At 40.6% G+C, this 15,047-nt stretch overlaps 1 protein-coding gene across 1 annotated transcript in view; it reads right to left on the reverse strand.

Annotated features, from left to right (window-relative positions):
- The window catches only part of cdk18 (cyclin dependent kinase 18), a 46,756-nt gene that overhangs the window by 18,682 nt on the left and 13,027 nt on the right, over positions 1-15,047 (reverse strand). The window contains exon 2 of the mRNA XM_079579305.1: positions 4,598-4,732. Within this exon, the coding sequence (XP_079435431.1) occupies positions 4,598-4,715 (118 nt within the window). The 5' untranslated portion in view covers positions 4,716-4,732. The remainder of the gene's footprint in view (positions 1-4,597; positions 4,733-15,047) is intronic.

Raw genomic sequence — 15,047 nt, forward strand, 5'->3', positions numbered from 1 at the left:
ATGAGATCTCATATTGAACAGCTCATTAAGTCCTCCCACTTAAGACACACACAAACCTTACAATGCATACTCAATGATTAACACTGGCCCAGTGACCCACTGCATATCACTGTGCTCTGTGTGTGTATAATAAACACAATCTAGCAGAAACATAGACCATATTCATAGCTTGCTCCTCCCCATTTACCTTAATTACTCTCCATTCGTGAGAGAAACCATGATGCCATAGACTGTAAAACTGTAAAAAAGAATAGACAACTCCTCCTCACTCCCCCCTGTAATAAGCACATTCAAGGGGGAAATCATGGCTGACTTACAGACTCCTCCTCCCCAGCTCTGATGAAGCATGTTCCTAAAAAGGACAAAAGAGCGTGATATTCACTGTAGACTCGGCTCTCGCGGGGCTCGGAGTCCGGTCGTAGGTAGCTCTAATGCTAACGGCCTGTCGATCAAAGTCCGGCCCTCATTAATTATGCAAGAACTGCTACTAACTGTAACTAACCCAGCGTTATCACAGGAGGAATATCGAGCTCCTGTGATAACGCTAGCGGCTATATGGCGGTACTACAGCAATGGCGGCCCCTCGTGTCACGGTCTCGAGGCAGAGCAGCCAGCGGCCATCGGATGCTGCTCAATCTGCCTCGAGAGAGTATGTTCCGGGAAACTCTTTAAAAACTAAAAAATCAATATAACATAAAGCTTGGTTAAAAATAAAATACCGTGTTGTCACAGGAATCAGCTGTATTCTAAGAAACAATAAAAGTCAATGATAGAATTATTTTTTTTTTTTTTAAATATCTCATAGTTTCCATGAATGAAAATGTGTTGTTTGTTGTGTGTGCGTGTGTGTGTGTGTGTGTGAGTGACAACCTGTTTGTGGCTATTTACATTTCACAGCCTTGTTCTCTCAATACTAATGAAGGTCAGGCGAATACGAGCGTAAAAACACACACACACGCACACACACACGCACACACACACACACACACACACGCACACACGCACACACGCACGCACACACGCTGCAAACGAACGCTGTGATCCGATGGCAGTGAGATATCGGATGGACTCCTGCTAGACGACTTGTTAGCGAAAGGACAATCCAATATGGGGCACCACAGGCTCCCTTCACACAGCCTGCTCAAACGGTGCCGACGTTAACAGGTTTTTTTGCTTGTTGTTCTATTTGGTTCACGTACAACCCTTTTACCTCACCTCACGAGTGCTTACTAATCAAAGTGCCCAGAGGGAGAAGGTTGCTGTGAATCGGTGCATGCAGAGAATATAATATAAAGCGTTAATTTATTATTTTCATTCTAAGGAACCTAAACATGTTCAAAGTGTCAAAACAAATCAGGTTCACATGACGACAATATGCACATACTCTATGATATCATGCTTCTATCGTGTTTCCAAACCAGGGGTACGGGGCCTTTCTGTGTGGACTTTACGAGTTCGCCCCGTGTCTGCGTCCGGTTTCCCCTACCACTAAAACATGCACAATGAGTTAAGCAGGTGATTTGACTAAAAGCCTGGCTAAACCTCTGGAGATCGGTGCCCACTGCATCATATGGGAAGGATGGGTCAAAAAGGGAAAATAAAGTTCATAATGTAACATAAAAAGTAAGTGAACTTGAATGATAAGGAACAGAATTTTGGCAGGAAAGGCTATTAAAACAACATTTTGCAGTAAAGTGTATGAATTTAAAGCAGTACTAAGTAACTCTTGCTCCTAGAGGCCATAAGCGCAACTGCAGGTGTCGTAGCAAGTTGTGATTTTTTAATTTATTAATTGTCCGTGAGAGTAAATACTACACTGACAGAAAAGGCGAAGGGAGAGAGGGATATTGTACATCCAATTACAAAAATACATAATAAATATTTTTTTTCACACACACTTGGCTATAAATACTGTTTAAGTGGCGCTAGCCCGCAGTTAGCTTTTCCCGTCAGCCTGTTAGCTTCTTCTTCGTGATTCTATTATTCTAGTGTGTATTGGTGGCTCCTGTCCGGTGGCAGTCAAGTTGTAATTGTGGTTTTCTGGCCAGAGACACCAGAGGGAGATGAGAGACCCTCCAATCATCCCATTACCACTTGTATTACCCCCAGAAGGGACTACGAAAAGGATTTAATAAGGCAAACAAGCTACTTAGTAGTGCTTTAACACTGTCAAGGCCCATGGCAAAACGTAGGCAGCATAAACATATAACATAGATCCAAAGCAAAAACCAAGCCAGGATATAGTGAATAAAACTCAAGTCAGTAAAATATAAATATATATATTTGCACTACATATGGGAAATGTATATATAAGACAGCTCAAAGAGATCTGCCTTAATATATGCAAATCAATATGTACACCAAGGAAGTAAACACATTCAAAACAAGCTCATCATTTAATCCCTTGGGTGCAAAAATAATCATCAACACAAATAGAAGGTCCAATGGGTACACAAGACAAAAGGATGGGAACCACTGTTGCAGACGATCCAAATTTACAGTTCATCAGATACTCGAACCGTCACCATTAACAAAGACGGGATCTACCGAGAGACCAAGATGACTCAACTCGTCGGTAATTGAGTGCGCCATGCGAGCAAGGGCACAGCCTAATACACGCTACTGTTTAGTCAGATTGTACGAAGGATCCACACAAAGAAACCTTTCAAGCCCATCTTTAATCACGTATCATAGTTTGTGCACACACACTTGGAATTTCCCTTGTCGATTTGAGTGAAAGAGACAGTACTGGCAACGCTATCAATAACCTCCAAAAACACATTAAATTAGAAACAGCTTCCACATGATTATTTCTTATAGGGTATCTTTAGTTTAAGATACTTCCAAGAGGAGAGAAGCAGCAGAAATGACGGAGCCACTTGATTACAGCGAGTTCTCTGTGATGCACTTAGAGCTGGTGTTTCCTCTATGTGTGAGAGCCAGCATCTGCTGCTCTCACCTCGCGCATCTTCACAGACACGGCCTCAGTTTTATGACCAATCTGTTTTTGTCCAGAATGTACTTAGTTGTTATTCATACTGGCATAACACAGGCTACAGCTTGTGGATTCCCTGGTCTCATTTATTTAGTGCTTTTTTTCACACAACACATACTCAAATTCATAACAACAAAACTACAGACGCTGGAGGTGAGTACACAAATACAACGCCTAAGTGTAAATAAATTGTACTGTTTGGTTGACTAATAATAGCCAGCAGCACAGGGCAGCAGCAGCACCACACAGCATGATTGTTGTCCAAGGCTGTGTGCTATAGTAACAGTCTGATTCTGCATATTAAAAGCAGACGCACTCAAAGGCTGAATGGCGGAGTGTTCTTCTCATCCCTGTAACCTGGGTCCCTTTGAAGTCGTTGTTTCAGGGCCACAGTGCAGCAGCTGTGGCTCTAAACCCAGGCTGGTTTCATTTTTGTTGTCAACTCCTAAATCTCAAGTCTTTAAGGATCCATAGATGTTTGGGTTTCCTCTTTGCAGTAGATTTAGCCTCTTAAACCCCACCCTTCCGAGCGCATTTCTCCAGTTCGGCTTCACACCAAATCTAAAAGCTTCTCGACTGGAGCCAGTGTAATGCCCCATTTGAAAGCTAAGACCTTTAAAACTGATCGTAACTTTTTGTAATTATTGCCACATCTTTGTTGTGTTTTTGTCATTTTTTGTTGCTTTATTGACGTGTTTTTGTCGCGGTTTTTATCCTCATTTGGTTTCACTTCCTTACACTGGACACTGACAGGAAGTGACATACGTAGAGGTAAACATTTTTAAACTGTTGCCGTGCCGATCATGTTATGTCAATGAGAAATGAGTGATAGTCATAATATTACAAAACTTTCCCTCTATCTATGTCATCATTAACTTAAAAATGTAATTAAAAATAACTTCCATCCAAACTTGTCTTCATTAAAGGCGCATTATGCAACTGTTCATGGGAAAAAAGTTTATATTAGTGCGAATTTGACCTTCAGTGACCCAGAGGCTGTATGGGGAATTAGCTTGGCGCCTTTACTTTCCATCCTGGTGTCCTCTAGGGTATTCCAGGTGTCCTGGAATCCTACCCTAGAGAGGACCAGGGTGACTGGTAGGTTTTCACTGCTGATGGATCTGTGTCCATGGTCCATCCCATCCAGAAAACCTACCAGAAACTGAAAAAAAAAAAACTGAAATAAAATTGGTCCTGGAGCGTCCTAGAGGCTACCAGGATAGAAAGCGAAGAAGCCATGATAAGCACCCATACAGCCACTGGGTCACTGAAAGGTCAAACACGCACTCATATCAAATTTTTCCTACATAAAATGTTGCATAACATCTTGCTGCTTCACTGAAATAAATCTACAGTACAGTGATCGACAAGGAAAACATTACATGATTAAATACCCTGTGTAGTGTAAAGTACCTGTTGCAGCAGAGTCATATCCTGTAAAACCTATTTTCTGAAAATTGTGCCCATATTTCTCATATATCCCTGTACAATATTGCATTAACATTTCATTTCAAACAAAATCCGTCTTTGATGTTTTCCATTATTGAAGAACCTGACTGCAGGTAATGGGAACAGTCACACATGAATGAGCGTTGGTCCTACCTTGAGTGTGCCTGATGTTGAGCTGGTTGATCTGCTCCGTGAACTCATTCTCCTCGATGGTCTCGGTGCGCGGGACGGACAGGGAGAAGCGCCTCTTGAAGTTCTTCATCTTGTTCATGTTGCTGAGTCTGCAATCTGGAAGAGGAGACGAGGAAACATCAGACCAAAATGCTCACAAGGCGAGGCACCGGTCAAGCCCTCCTTTGACACCAAGAACAATACACGCAGCGGCAAGTCCATTCGCTTCCATTTTGCTACAGAGCACGGCACATCAAAGGGGCCACCAGAGCGAGTACACGCTGGTACACTGGTCACATGACCCGAGCGGCAGACCGGTTACTCCCATTACTCCGGGCCGTTTGACCAAAGACGCATGTCATCTGATAATGAGGCACAAAGCAGCGGGAAAGCAGCTGATCAATCCACTCCCAGTCGCTTACATAACTCCAGCAGCCCTGTGAGTTATTAGTTTCTCTTCTGTCTGTTCGCCCAGGCCAGTGTCAGGGGGAAGGGGGGGGTCTTCGTGACTGCTTTATTGTCAGCGATCGAAACATGTGTGTGTGTGTGTATTTCTGCTTGTTACGATGCCCTAAGACTAGACAGTTGTGGAGGCCATTAAAAGCTGGACTTCACATCGGTGGTGGCTATTTTTAGAGCTCAATAAGGCATCGTGTTATAACCGGCTGAGAACAGAGAGAACAGACTGGGCCACACGACACAGGACAAAGGGTGAAACTGGCACTAGTGGCCGCAGAGGAGATTAAAACAGCTTCTTCGAAAGTTGAAAGTTGTTTCTGCACCATGAAATTATATCAAATCAAATCAAATCATGGATGAGCCAAAAGGCAGAGAAGTAAAGTCCATCAGTTGTGGCTGTTTTGTGGAAATCGTCGACAGTAATGTGGCCTCACAGCTGGAGGGTCCTGGGTTTAAAGGGATATTTCAGGATTTTTGACATAGGGCCTCATTTCCTAGTTATCCAGAGTGTTGCTAATTTCTGGAGATATTTTTTTTGTAATTCATGCAGTTCTGAAGAGTTACGTGGCCATGGTATGGTTAGTCTGCCGTTATAAGTGATTTGCCTCAGGTGCACTGTGGAGCGGGTCAGACTGTTTTTAATGCAGGCTAGCTGATATCGTAGAAGTGTGTTAGCCTTGTATTAGCCTAGCGCCACGAAACTCTTCAAATATAACAACTGCATGAATTACAAAAAAAATATCTCCAGAAAACACTCTGGATAACTGGGAAATGAGGCCCTATTTCAAAAATCCTGAAATATCCCTTTAACGCTTTGTTGTCGGGTGACCCCAGACTGCTCGAGTCCTGACCAGAACCAGGTAATACGACCATATTAGTCCAGTGCTCCGGTCTCTGCACTGGCTTCCTGTCACTCAGAGAATAGAATTTAAAACAGCTCTGCTTGTGTACACGTCTTTTCATGGTTTAGCACCAAAGTACATCTCTGACATGTTACAGCCATGTGAACCATCTCGCGTCCTGAGATCCTCAGGGAGGGGCCTCCTGGTGGTTCCCAGAGTCAATAATAATAAACAGGGTGAGGCTGCGTTTCAGTTTCATGCATCTGGAACAGTCTTCGTGAGGATGTGAGACAGGCCTCAACTCTGACAATGTTCAAATCCAGGCTCAAAACAGTTCTTTTTGCCCATGACTGAAAGTATTATATCTGCACTCTTGCCTTTTGTTGTAATTGATTAATTTTATGTTGATGTTTTTATTGATTTTGTCTGTTTTCTTGTAATTTTCTTTTCAACTGTGCCTTGCCTTGTGTCTGGGTGTTTTTTTTTTTAACTCCTGACAAAGAAGTGGTTTGAGCGTTCTTATGAAGAAAGGCTGCACTAATGGCCCTGATTAATGATGAGTCAAATGAAGAATTCAAGTGCCCACTCCTGAATTTGCCACTTATTATCCTCTCCAACTGGGCTGGGTTCCGTCTTCTGCTCGCTCAGTATTTAAACTCTGGCTTCTCTTTGGAGGAGTCGAGACTGCCATAACCCCGATAAGTTTACACCAAGTTTCACTGATTAAGTTAGATACTTTACACATACAAAAACAATACCCTTTTGGAAGGTTTTGTTTAAATATCAGCTCATACAAACAGTAAAAACTGATAGGGGATAGGGATATTGACAGTGGGCTAAACAGAAGATCTGAAATAGAGTTCAGTCTTGTGGCCTGTGGGATAAAGCTGTTGCAGTACTAGGCTGTCGTGCTCCTCACACTATAATACCCCACCATACAATACACTACATTAATAGCAGCAGACTGTATTTTCCAGACTATAAGTCACACTTTTTTTCATAGTTTGGCAGGGGGTGTGTCTTAAACGCCAGAGCAACTAAAATGTGTTTTTCCTTTCTTTTTTTAAATTCAAATATATAACTTCACATGCCACTAGAGGGCACTGCAGGCTAATCGAGCAGCAGAAAGAAAGTTTGTAGTGAAACTTCCGATGAAAAAAAAAAAAAAAAAAGCTAATCGCTGGCTAAAATCTCGATGGCCACAGCGAGAGGAAGGAGTTCACAAATGAGAGCTTGAAAAACGTGCTGCCGGGAGAGGCTTGTCAACGGTGCAGTTACGCCTCCGTGCCCAGATAGTTGCCATGGCGATTGCTCAGAAGGGACACCGAGGATGAAGATTTCAGTGGATTTAGTGATCTGGAGTGAGATCGAGAGTTCGGTATGTTCTTTTTGCTATAGAGTTCGGGAATGCGATGTCATATCGCTAAGCATTATGGGACTAGCAGTAGGGCTGAAACGACAGTAGTATTATTGATGAAAACCTACTTTGTTTTTCATAGTAAGGGTCTGTAGTGTTTTGTATATTGTAAATTTCCTAAATATCCGTCTGTGTCTCGTCCAATCAGAAGCAGAATTAGCGCTAAGAGCCTCCAACAAACATTTACTTTAAGTTTCCTCCATCAACATGTCCTCAAGCGGCGCCACTTTAGCTTTATGTGATTTTTTTATTTTTTTTAATCCAATTTTCCGACACAATTTACAGCCAAGCGATTAAACAATTAATCGTAAAAATATTCGATAGATTAATCGATGGCAAAATAATCGTTAGTTGCAGCCCTAATTAGCAACAATTGTAAACTAATGGAGATTTTAAAAGTTAAAATACTGGAGTTATTGTTCACATTTAAACACTTGGACAACACAGTGAGTTAGATGTATTTACCAGCAGTAACTCAGCAGCTAAAGGAGTTGTTCCACGGCTGCTTTCTCCACTAAGTTTTTTTTAGCTAATGTTAGTCTAATAACTATATAACTATATATGGGAGGGTGTGCCAGGCCTATTGTTTTAAATGTTGCAATCTGTAAAGCACTTTGTGAGACCTTTTGGTATGAAAAGCGCTTTTTAAATAAAGTTTCATTGATTGATTGATTGATTGATTGATATGGAAATGTATAGATACAGACGGCATCTCTTGAATTGCCCATATATGGTCATGTTTAAAAACAGTTAAGGGGGAAAACAAGTAGGAGAAAAATCTAAACTTTCTCTAATTATTCAAAAACTACTTTAACAAATGCTGAATTATGAATATATTTTTCTATTAAATAAAGATACAAAGACATGGGGAGGAGCAAAGTGGTTCAACAGCCCATAAATACATAAATAACGGAGAATGCTAACATAATGCTACATGTTAGCATCGGGCTAATGCTAATTGTTTTTTTCTCCATCAGGTCATTTTTGGCTAGTGCGTCTTATACTCCAGAACGACTTATAGTCCGAAATATACGGTATATAGCAATAACACATAATATTCCCCTGTTGGACAATAAAGGACGAACTTACCGACCGACCTACTTACCGTACAGGGGGTGCATGCCGACCTTAAAAACCCAACTATTGAGTCTCAATTTAATGCTTGGGGGCAAAGCCTGACCAGACAACCTGCAGTGAATGACTGTGAAAACCTCTTCTCTCTTCTGACCTGGACGACTGAGAGCTTACACACAAACATCTTGCCACATATAGGAAACCAATGCCACGTGTGCTTCTCCTTATTGCATTCTGACAAAACTCCCCCAAACCTTATTTGAGTTTTTATGTGCGAGGGACAAAATGAGAACAGATCAAGACCATGCGGGTGGCAGCCATAAATTGAACAGATATTGCGGCGCAAAAGGAAGCGATGGAGCCAATAATCCGCAGAGCGGCGAGAGAAAAGGAGGATTTCTCACCCTGAAAAGGATCAGGCTATTTTAGCTTGTGTGATTGTAAAGAAGTAGGCTACGGATCTCTACACAAAACGTGGAATAGCTTGCCTTGCTGCAGACAGAGAGTACCTGCTGCAACATAATGCTTTTGAATACATGTGTTTGATTATAATGTTGAGAATGTCTGACTTCATGAGCTGGAGTCAGGGCTGCTCTGTGGCTCTGAGGCTTTACTCTCGGGTGAATAGAGATCATAATGTGTCATGCTGTGACCTTGGTGGAGAAGGTAAATAAAACGTTGCATAAAAGTGCGTCTGACTCCATTGCTTGAACTGTGTCTGCTTTTGCTCGACACAAAATTGACTTCATACTTCCTGTCACTTGTGTTATACTAAGTAACACCTTTTGCCTTGTTAAAGTAACATATTTCAACCCTTTATCAGCTATGAGGTTGTTCTATACTATAGGTGTTCAGCTTCCTGCTCGAAATACTCTTTGTCAGTCTGTAAATTGTCACCCGCAGGAGGGACACTGTATTGACTTTCTGCTGCTGCTATCTAATAATGAGGCGCGACAGAAGTCAATTCTTAGAAAGGCTTTGTTTAGTCCGAGATTCACAGGTAATCTATGACATGGATAAAGGTTAAGCAGTTCAAGTCGTGTTTGTGGAGTTATCAAAGCTGAAAAATGACGGCGGCTAAGGACTTGAATCTAAGACGATACATTCTAAAGTAAATGATGATTCTGTTTGATATGATGGCAGTTTTGGCCTTTCATGTCTTCTCTCCGCTCTTCATTAAGCTGTTGAACAATGTAACTAATGACTCGACGCCGGTGTGTGCGATGATGGCGGCAGGATTCACCCGGTCCTCTGAAACGCCCAAGTGTCAGGCAAAGGAAAACGTCAAGCAAAGGGGTTATTCAAGTCTTCATCTCTACTGGGTTGTTTACATGAGGGAAACTAGACAAAATACAATCTTATCTAGACAAATTGTCTTAAAGGGACTATAGAGAGTTTAAAAATGTTAAAATGATGTATTTTCCTCTCCCTACATGTTCCAACAATATCCTAAGGTGTAGAATGAGCCCAGACCTGTTCACCACAACTGCCTCTAAAATTCTGCACTGTCACTCAAAAACGTGTTAATTCGGGTCCAAAGTGCCGTCATGCACGAGCTTAGTATAGAAGCTGCAGTTACACGTATGACCTGAGGTGGCAGTAGTGAGTATAAAATGGCAAACTTGCATCTAGCCCCTTTAAAAAGTGCCTGAATTAATAAAATGTAACTACTTTTTAATAAGTTTGGGGTGTTTATTCCCTTAAAATTAGATGTCAACCGTTACTGTTTTTTCTCAGGCCGATGGCAATATGCTCTGCCGATATTTTTGACCGATTTTCTGTCCGATTTTTAATCTATAATCCCGTGTGTGATGCTTCTAAACTGTTCAGGACGCTCATGTTTAGTAGATACTTCAGAGGAAGTTCATTTGAAAGATAAAAATGAGCAGATTCCAAAAAAAAAACAAAAAAAAAACAGTCTCTATCTCTCTAAGCAAAAGTCTGCAACATAAAATATATAAAGGTGCACAGGTGGTTCTGGACATATCTGCTGATAGCTGATATTGTAACTTGAACACTTAAAATAAGAAGAAAACATGTGAAATGAGATAAACAAAGTAAAAGGCAAGAAAAATCTTTCTTGTTCCATTGGTAATACGTTTCTATGATTTTCCAAATCCGCTCCAAACCATCATACAGTATATTTTCTAAATTCAATTCAAGTCTTTTGTCTAAAATAAGATTACATTTTTTCCACCCTGAAATTACAGACAGGCTCATCTATAAATATTTGGTATGGTGGGGTTTAATCTAGCCTGGTCTTACCATACGCTCGTACTCATTTCGTACAGAGGGTCTGGACCTTCACAACTGTTCAGGTTTAGATTAAGATTGTGCCCTTGAAAAATGATTACTGTCATCCAACTCAAGGAGGAGACAGTGAGATTATACTTATTTAGTATACTCTGGTGTGACTGCTCCAGCTGTGTGTACATGTCCACACACAGACGGTAAGAGAGATGAATCAGTCCGGAAATATGTCACGCTTTGCTCCTCTCGAGAGGCTTTATAATACCACACAAAAGAATGAAATACATAAAATCAATGGCTACATGTGGGGCAATGATTGAAAATACATTTTAAAGAACTCTCGAGGGCAGCTTTTGTAACACTTTTTACAATTGGAAAAGGCCTCAATAACACAGCGCCAGAGAAAACTTCTCACACAAAGATTGAGAACAGGTTTATAGAGCAGCAGGTATGGGTTTTGATGCAAAGGCCACACTGGGTTTTTTAACTTGCCAGAGTTAAAAAACCTAATGTTATGCATTACCTTTCTGTATGTCAATGAAAATATTGGTTTGTTTATATTTACTTCAATATTATCACAATAATTTGGGTCAATAGGGGAGAGTGAGATTGCCTAAAATATATATCACAATATAAAAAAATAAACATCACAATAACACTATATTTGGCAATGGACATAATACTTCAAAATCCCAGCCTTACGACTCAGATTTCAGATTAATTCAAAGATATTTGAATCCTTTTTTTAGCGCCATGATGGTAATTTCCTCACAAATTCCAGAAAAGCGCTGTATAAAACCAATGCATTATTATTACTCATATACTTACAATACACACTTATTATTGCTTTTCTGTTAAGGCGGACGCTTAAACAACACTGGGCTGCCGCCTTTACAAACTTCTTCTTATTATTATTTATTATTTCTTTTAAAATTTTGTTAAGAATTAATTGTTCAATGTAGTAAACAGCGTCTTGATTACAACCCCCCATTTACAAACTAAAAGTAGTGATTAGTGTTATTGCTCAAAACATAAATATAAACCATATTCCCAACGCCATTCCTGATCTGTGCTTCTACCTCAGCGTATTTTTTATCAACACATACAGCATCTACTGTATTTAAATGTTTAACCAATGACTTGGAAAACTTTGTCAACGCTGTATGAATGAGGAATTAAGTTTGCAATGATTTACTAATGATTTACAAATGCTTCATATTGTGTAGTTAACAGGCTTGCACTAGATTTGTTTTATAGTATGGTAATAAAAAGTGTTTTATCCTGGGGGTTTATAGGGAAAACAGACAAATGAGAAATCCTTATTTATCAATCGCGAACTAACAGGTTGATTCCACTTTCTTTGCTCTTAAAGTAGATAAGAATAAAGGTTTTGGTATTAGGCCGTTCATTTGGAGAGAACTGGTGTTTGTTTCGTTGTTTGCGTGAGAAACACATGTGTTTTGAAGAGAAGTCACAGCCATATGTTCGATACTGGCCTATGGCTCAATGCAACTGTGCGCTCACTCAGAATGAGGCCATTGTGGGGAGTGCTGTGTGCGCTTTTACACAGGTCATGGGGCCCATACTGACATATAAACATCTACGAGCCGTACACGCTTCAATCAAGCCTCCGTTTTCACCCGGCCACTGCTCCTGACAGGCTGCCAATGCAAGCTGTGTGTGGCTCAAGAGCACGGGGGCAGTCACAGGAGGGCATGCTCTTACTAATGTAACACACTCATTATTACAATGGGAAGTGTCTCTATAATCCACGCGCTGTTCTAATAATACATCTGACCTTAAGTCTTCTGTGTCCTGATACAAATGAGGAAAATACAGCATGTAAGCAAAATTATAATGACCAACTGATTCAATTGTGTTCATTATTACAATAATAGTTCATTGCCACTACACGGTGTGACTAATCATTCTCTTACTGTTTACATTTTCAGCCATTGCTTAAAGACTACACTTACTGGAAGGAGAAAGTGAGCCATTTCTTAACAGGAGGGATTTGCATTAGGACCTAATGTGCCGTGTGAAAAAGGAGGAGGATCCGAGGAACTCTGACTTACAGTAAAAGTCCTTTATTAAATTAACACGGGCATTTCAACATTAATTTGCTGTTGAAAGAAGAATTAGGACAAATATTAAAGGTCCTATATCATGCAAAATTGACTGTTTGGAGCTTTTAGCCAAGTTGTAATGCTATTTCCTTATCAAAAACAGTGTTTTTTGGCTTTATTCACACAGTTCTAAGCAATCCTCCAACTGACTTGTGACACTCTGACTTTTGTTTACGTCATAGTGTCCAACAGGAAGAGCCCAACGTCTGTAATGTAATGCGTTACGGCCTGATTTTAATTGATGAAAGCTCTTTTTCATTATTTCTGTTGTAAGAAAGAAAAAAAAAAAAAAGGGAAGTGCCCGAGCGTCCGTGCTGCCTCTGCGGAGAAAACGGACGCACCCCCTGAGCGTCTGAACAGATGTCATGTTTGCACTGAAAGTTGTGAAGAAGGAACTCTTTCTGACCTACTCTGGACAAGCCTGTTCTTTTTTCTTACCTAACGATAATGTCATGGAGAAAAGCGCGTTTGAGAGATGAAGGACTTTATTCAACCTTCCTAAAGAAGAGGCCACTCGCCAGAAGTTGGAATATCTTTCCAGGATTCAGCGACTTTCAGCCAAAATAGTGTTTTTCTGTCAGTGTCTCTTGATGGATGTTTGGTGAACCTTCGCCAGAATCAAAGTGGATTAACTTTTATAACCAACGCGAGTCCCTTAGTTTACATGTTCTCCCCGTGTCTGCGTAGGTTTCCTCAGGGTACTCCGGTTTCCCCTACCACTAAAAACATGTACAATAGTCCCCTCTGGGGCCAGGACTCCCCTGAAAAAGAGATTCTTGGGACTATCCTGGTTAAATAATTGTCAATTAATAAAATAATAAAATAATGTAAACACCCAATGGAGCGGCCATGACAGAGCGGTGAGTCAATCGCGTGTTAGCTTGTATGTGTTAGCCATTTATGAAGCTGTGTTGCAGATGTCAACTCCTTAGAACTGCATTGTGAAGTAACTTCACTTATTGCTTTGACATTTATATTTCTTTTACTGCTCATAATGCATGGACGGACTAGCTCATCGAAGCGTTGTGTCTTCCAGGTTTGCAAAATACCTCCAGAAAAGACTTATATTTCTCACAAAAAATAGTATTCCATAGTGGTAGAGGTACAATATATCATATAAATACCTATAGTTTATTTTGGGATGGCTAAAATAGCATGATACAGATCCTTTAATTAAATCAGCGATTGAGGCGCTGCAACTTTTGAAACACTTTCCACAAAACAGACAGACACTTTGACCCACAACTCCGTGATTCTTTTACATGGTTTGCGAAACTAATTTGGAACATTATAATTTCATACTCACTACTGCCACCTCAGGTCTTACGCGTAACTGCAGCTTCTATATTAAGCTTGTGCATGACGGCACTTCAGACCCAAATTAACACCTTTGTGAGTGACAGTGCAGGATTTTAGAGGCAGTTGTGGTGAACATGTCTGGGCTCATTCTACACATTAGGACATTGCATGAACATATAGGGGGAGAAAAATACTTAATTTTAACATTTAATTTCATGTGCTGCTGATGACATAAGAGTAATAAGACAACAGCCCCACGCGCATCTGTGTCCGTGAGCGTGCATGTGCATCTGTGAGCGTGCACGTGGGAAGTGGGTCATATGCAGTGGAGCTGACCTCAGGCTCAGGGTAATATTACAGCCTGCTCCAGTGCTTCCTCTGAAGAACACAGACTCACTTTCCCCACAGGAGACAATGTGTTGATACAAGAGCATTACCCACATTGTCTGACGCACTGACGCTCATGTAGCAAGACGGCATTATTGCAGCTGCCATCTGTGAACAGCCTGTGACTATGAATAGGTTAAGACTCGTGCCACGCAGGGCTGTCACATTAATTACTACCGACTTATCGTTCAATAAATGACAGATAAACAACACATTTTGGGTTCAATATTTATCGTCTGTTCATTTGCTTGCATTCTTTTTCACATTTTTTCTTACATAATACTTTATTTTCTCACCCTAAGCAGGTTGGAGTTTATTGTATTTATTTCCCGCCTCAATATGTCGAAGTTGAAATCCTGTTATTGCTCCAGGCCTAATGCATGGGTAAGAATCCTGAACTGGATGGAGAGTTTGTGTCTGGATCAGGTGCTTTCCTTTTCCTCTTGTCTCCAGAAAGATTTACATAGTTTCCAGTGTTATGGAGGAACCAAATACAAGTATTTAAAATATATATGGAACACTCATTTTGAGTAACTGTATTCAGGTACAAATACTCTCTCATTTGAGGGTATTTGGAA

The sequence above is a fragment of the Gobius niger genome, assembly GCF_951799975.1.
Source record: "Gobius niger genome assembly, chromosome: 20".
Classification (NCBI taxonomy): Eukaryota; Metazoa; Chordata; class Actinopteri; order Gobiiformes; family Gobiidae; genus Gobius; species Gobius niger.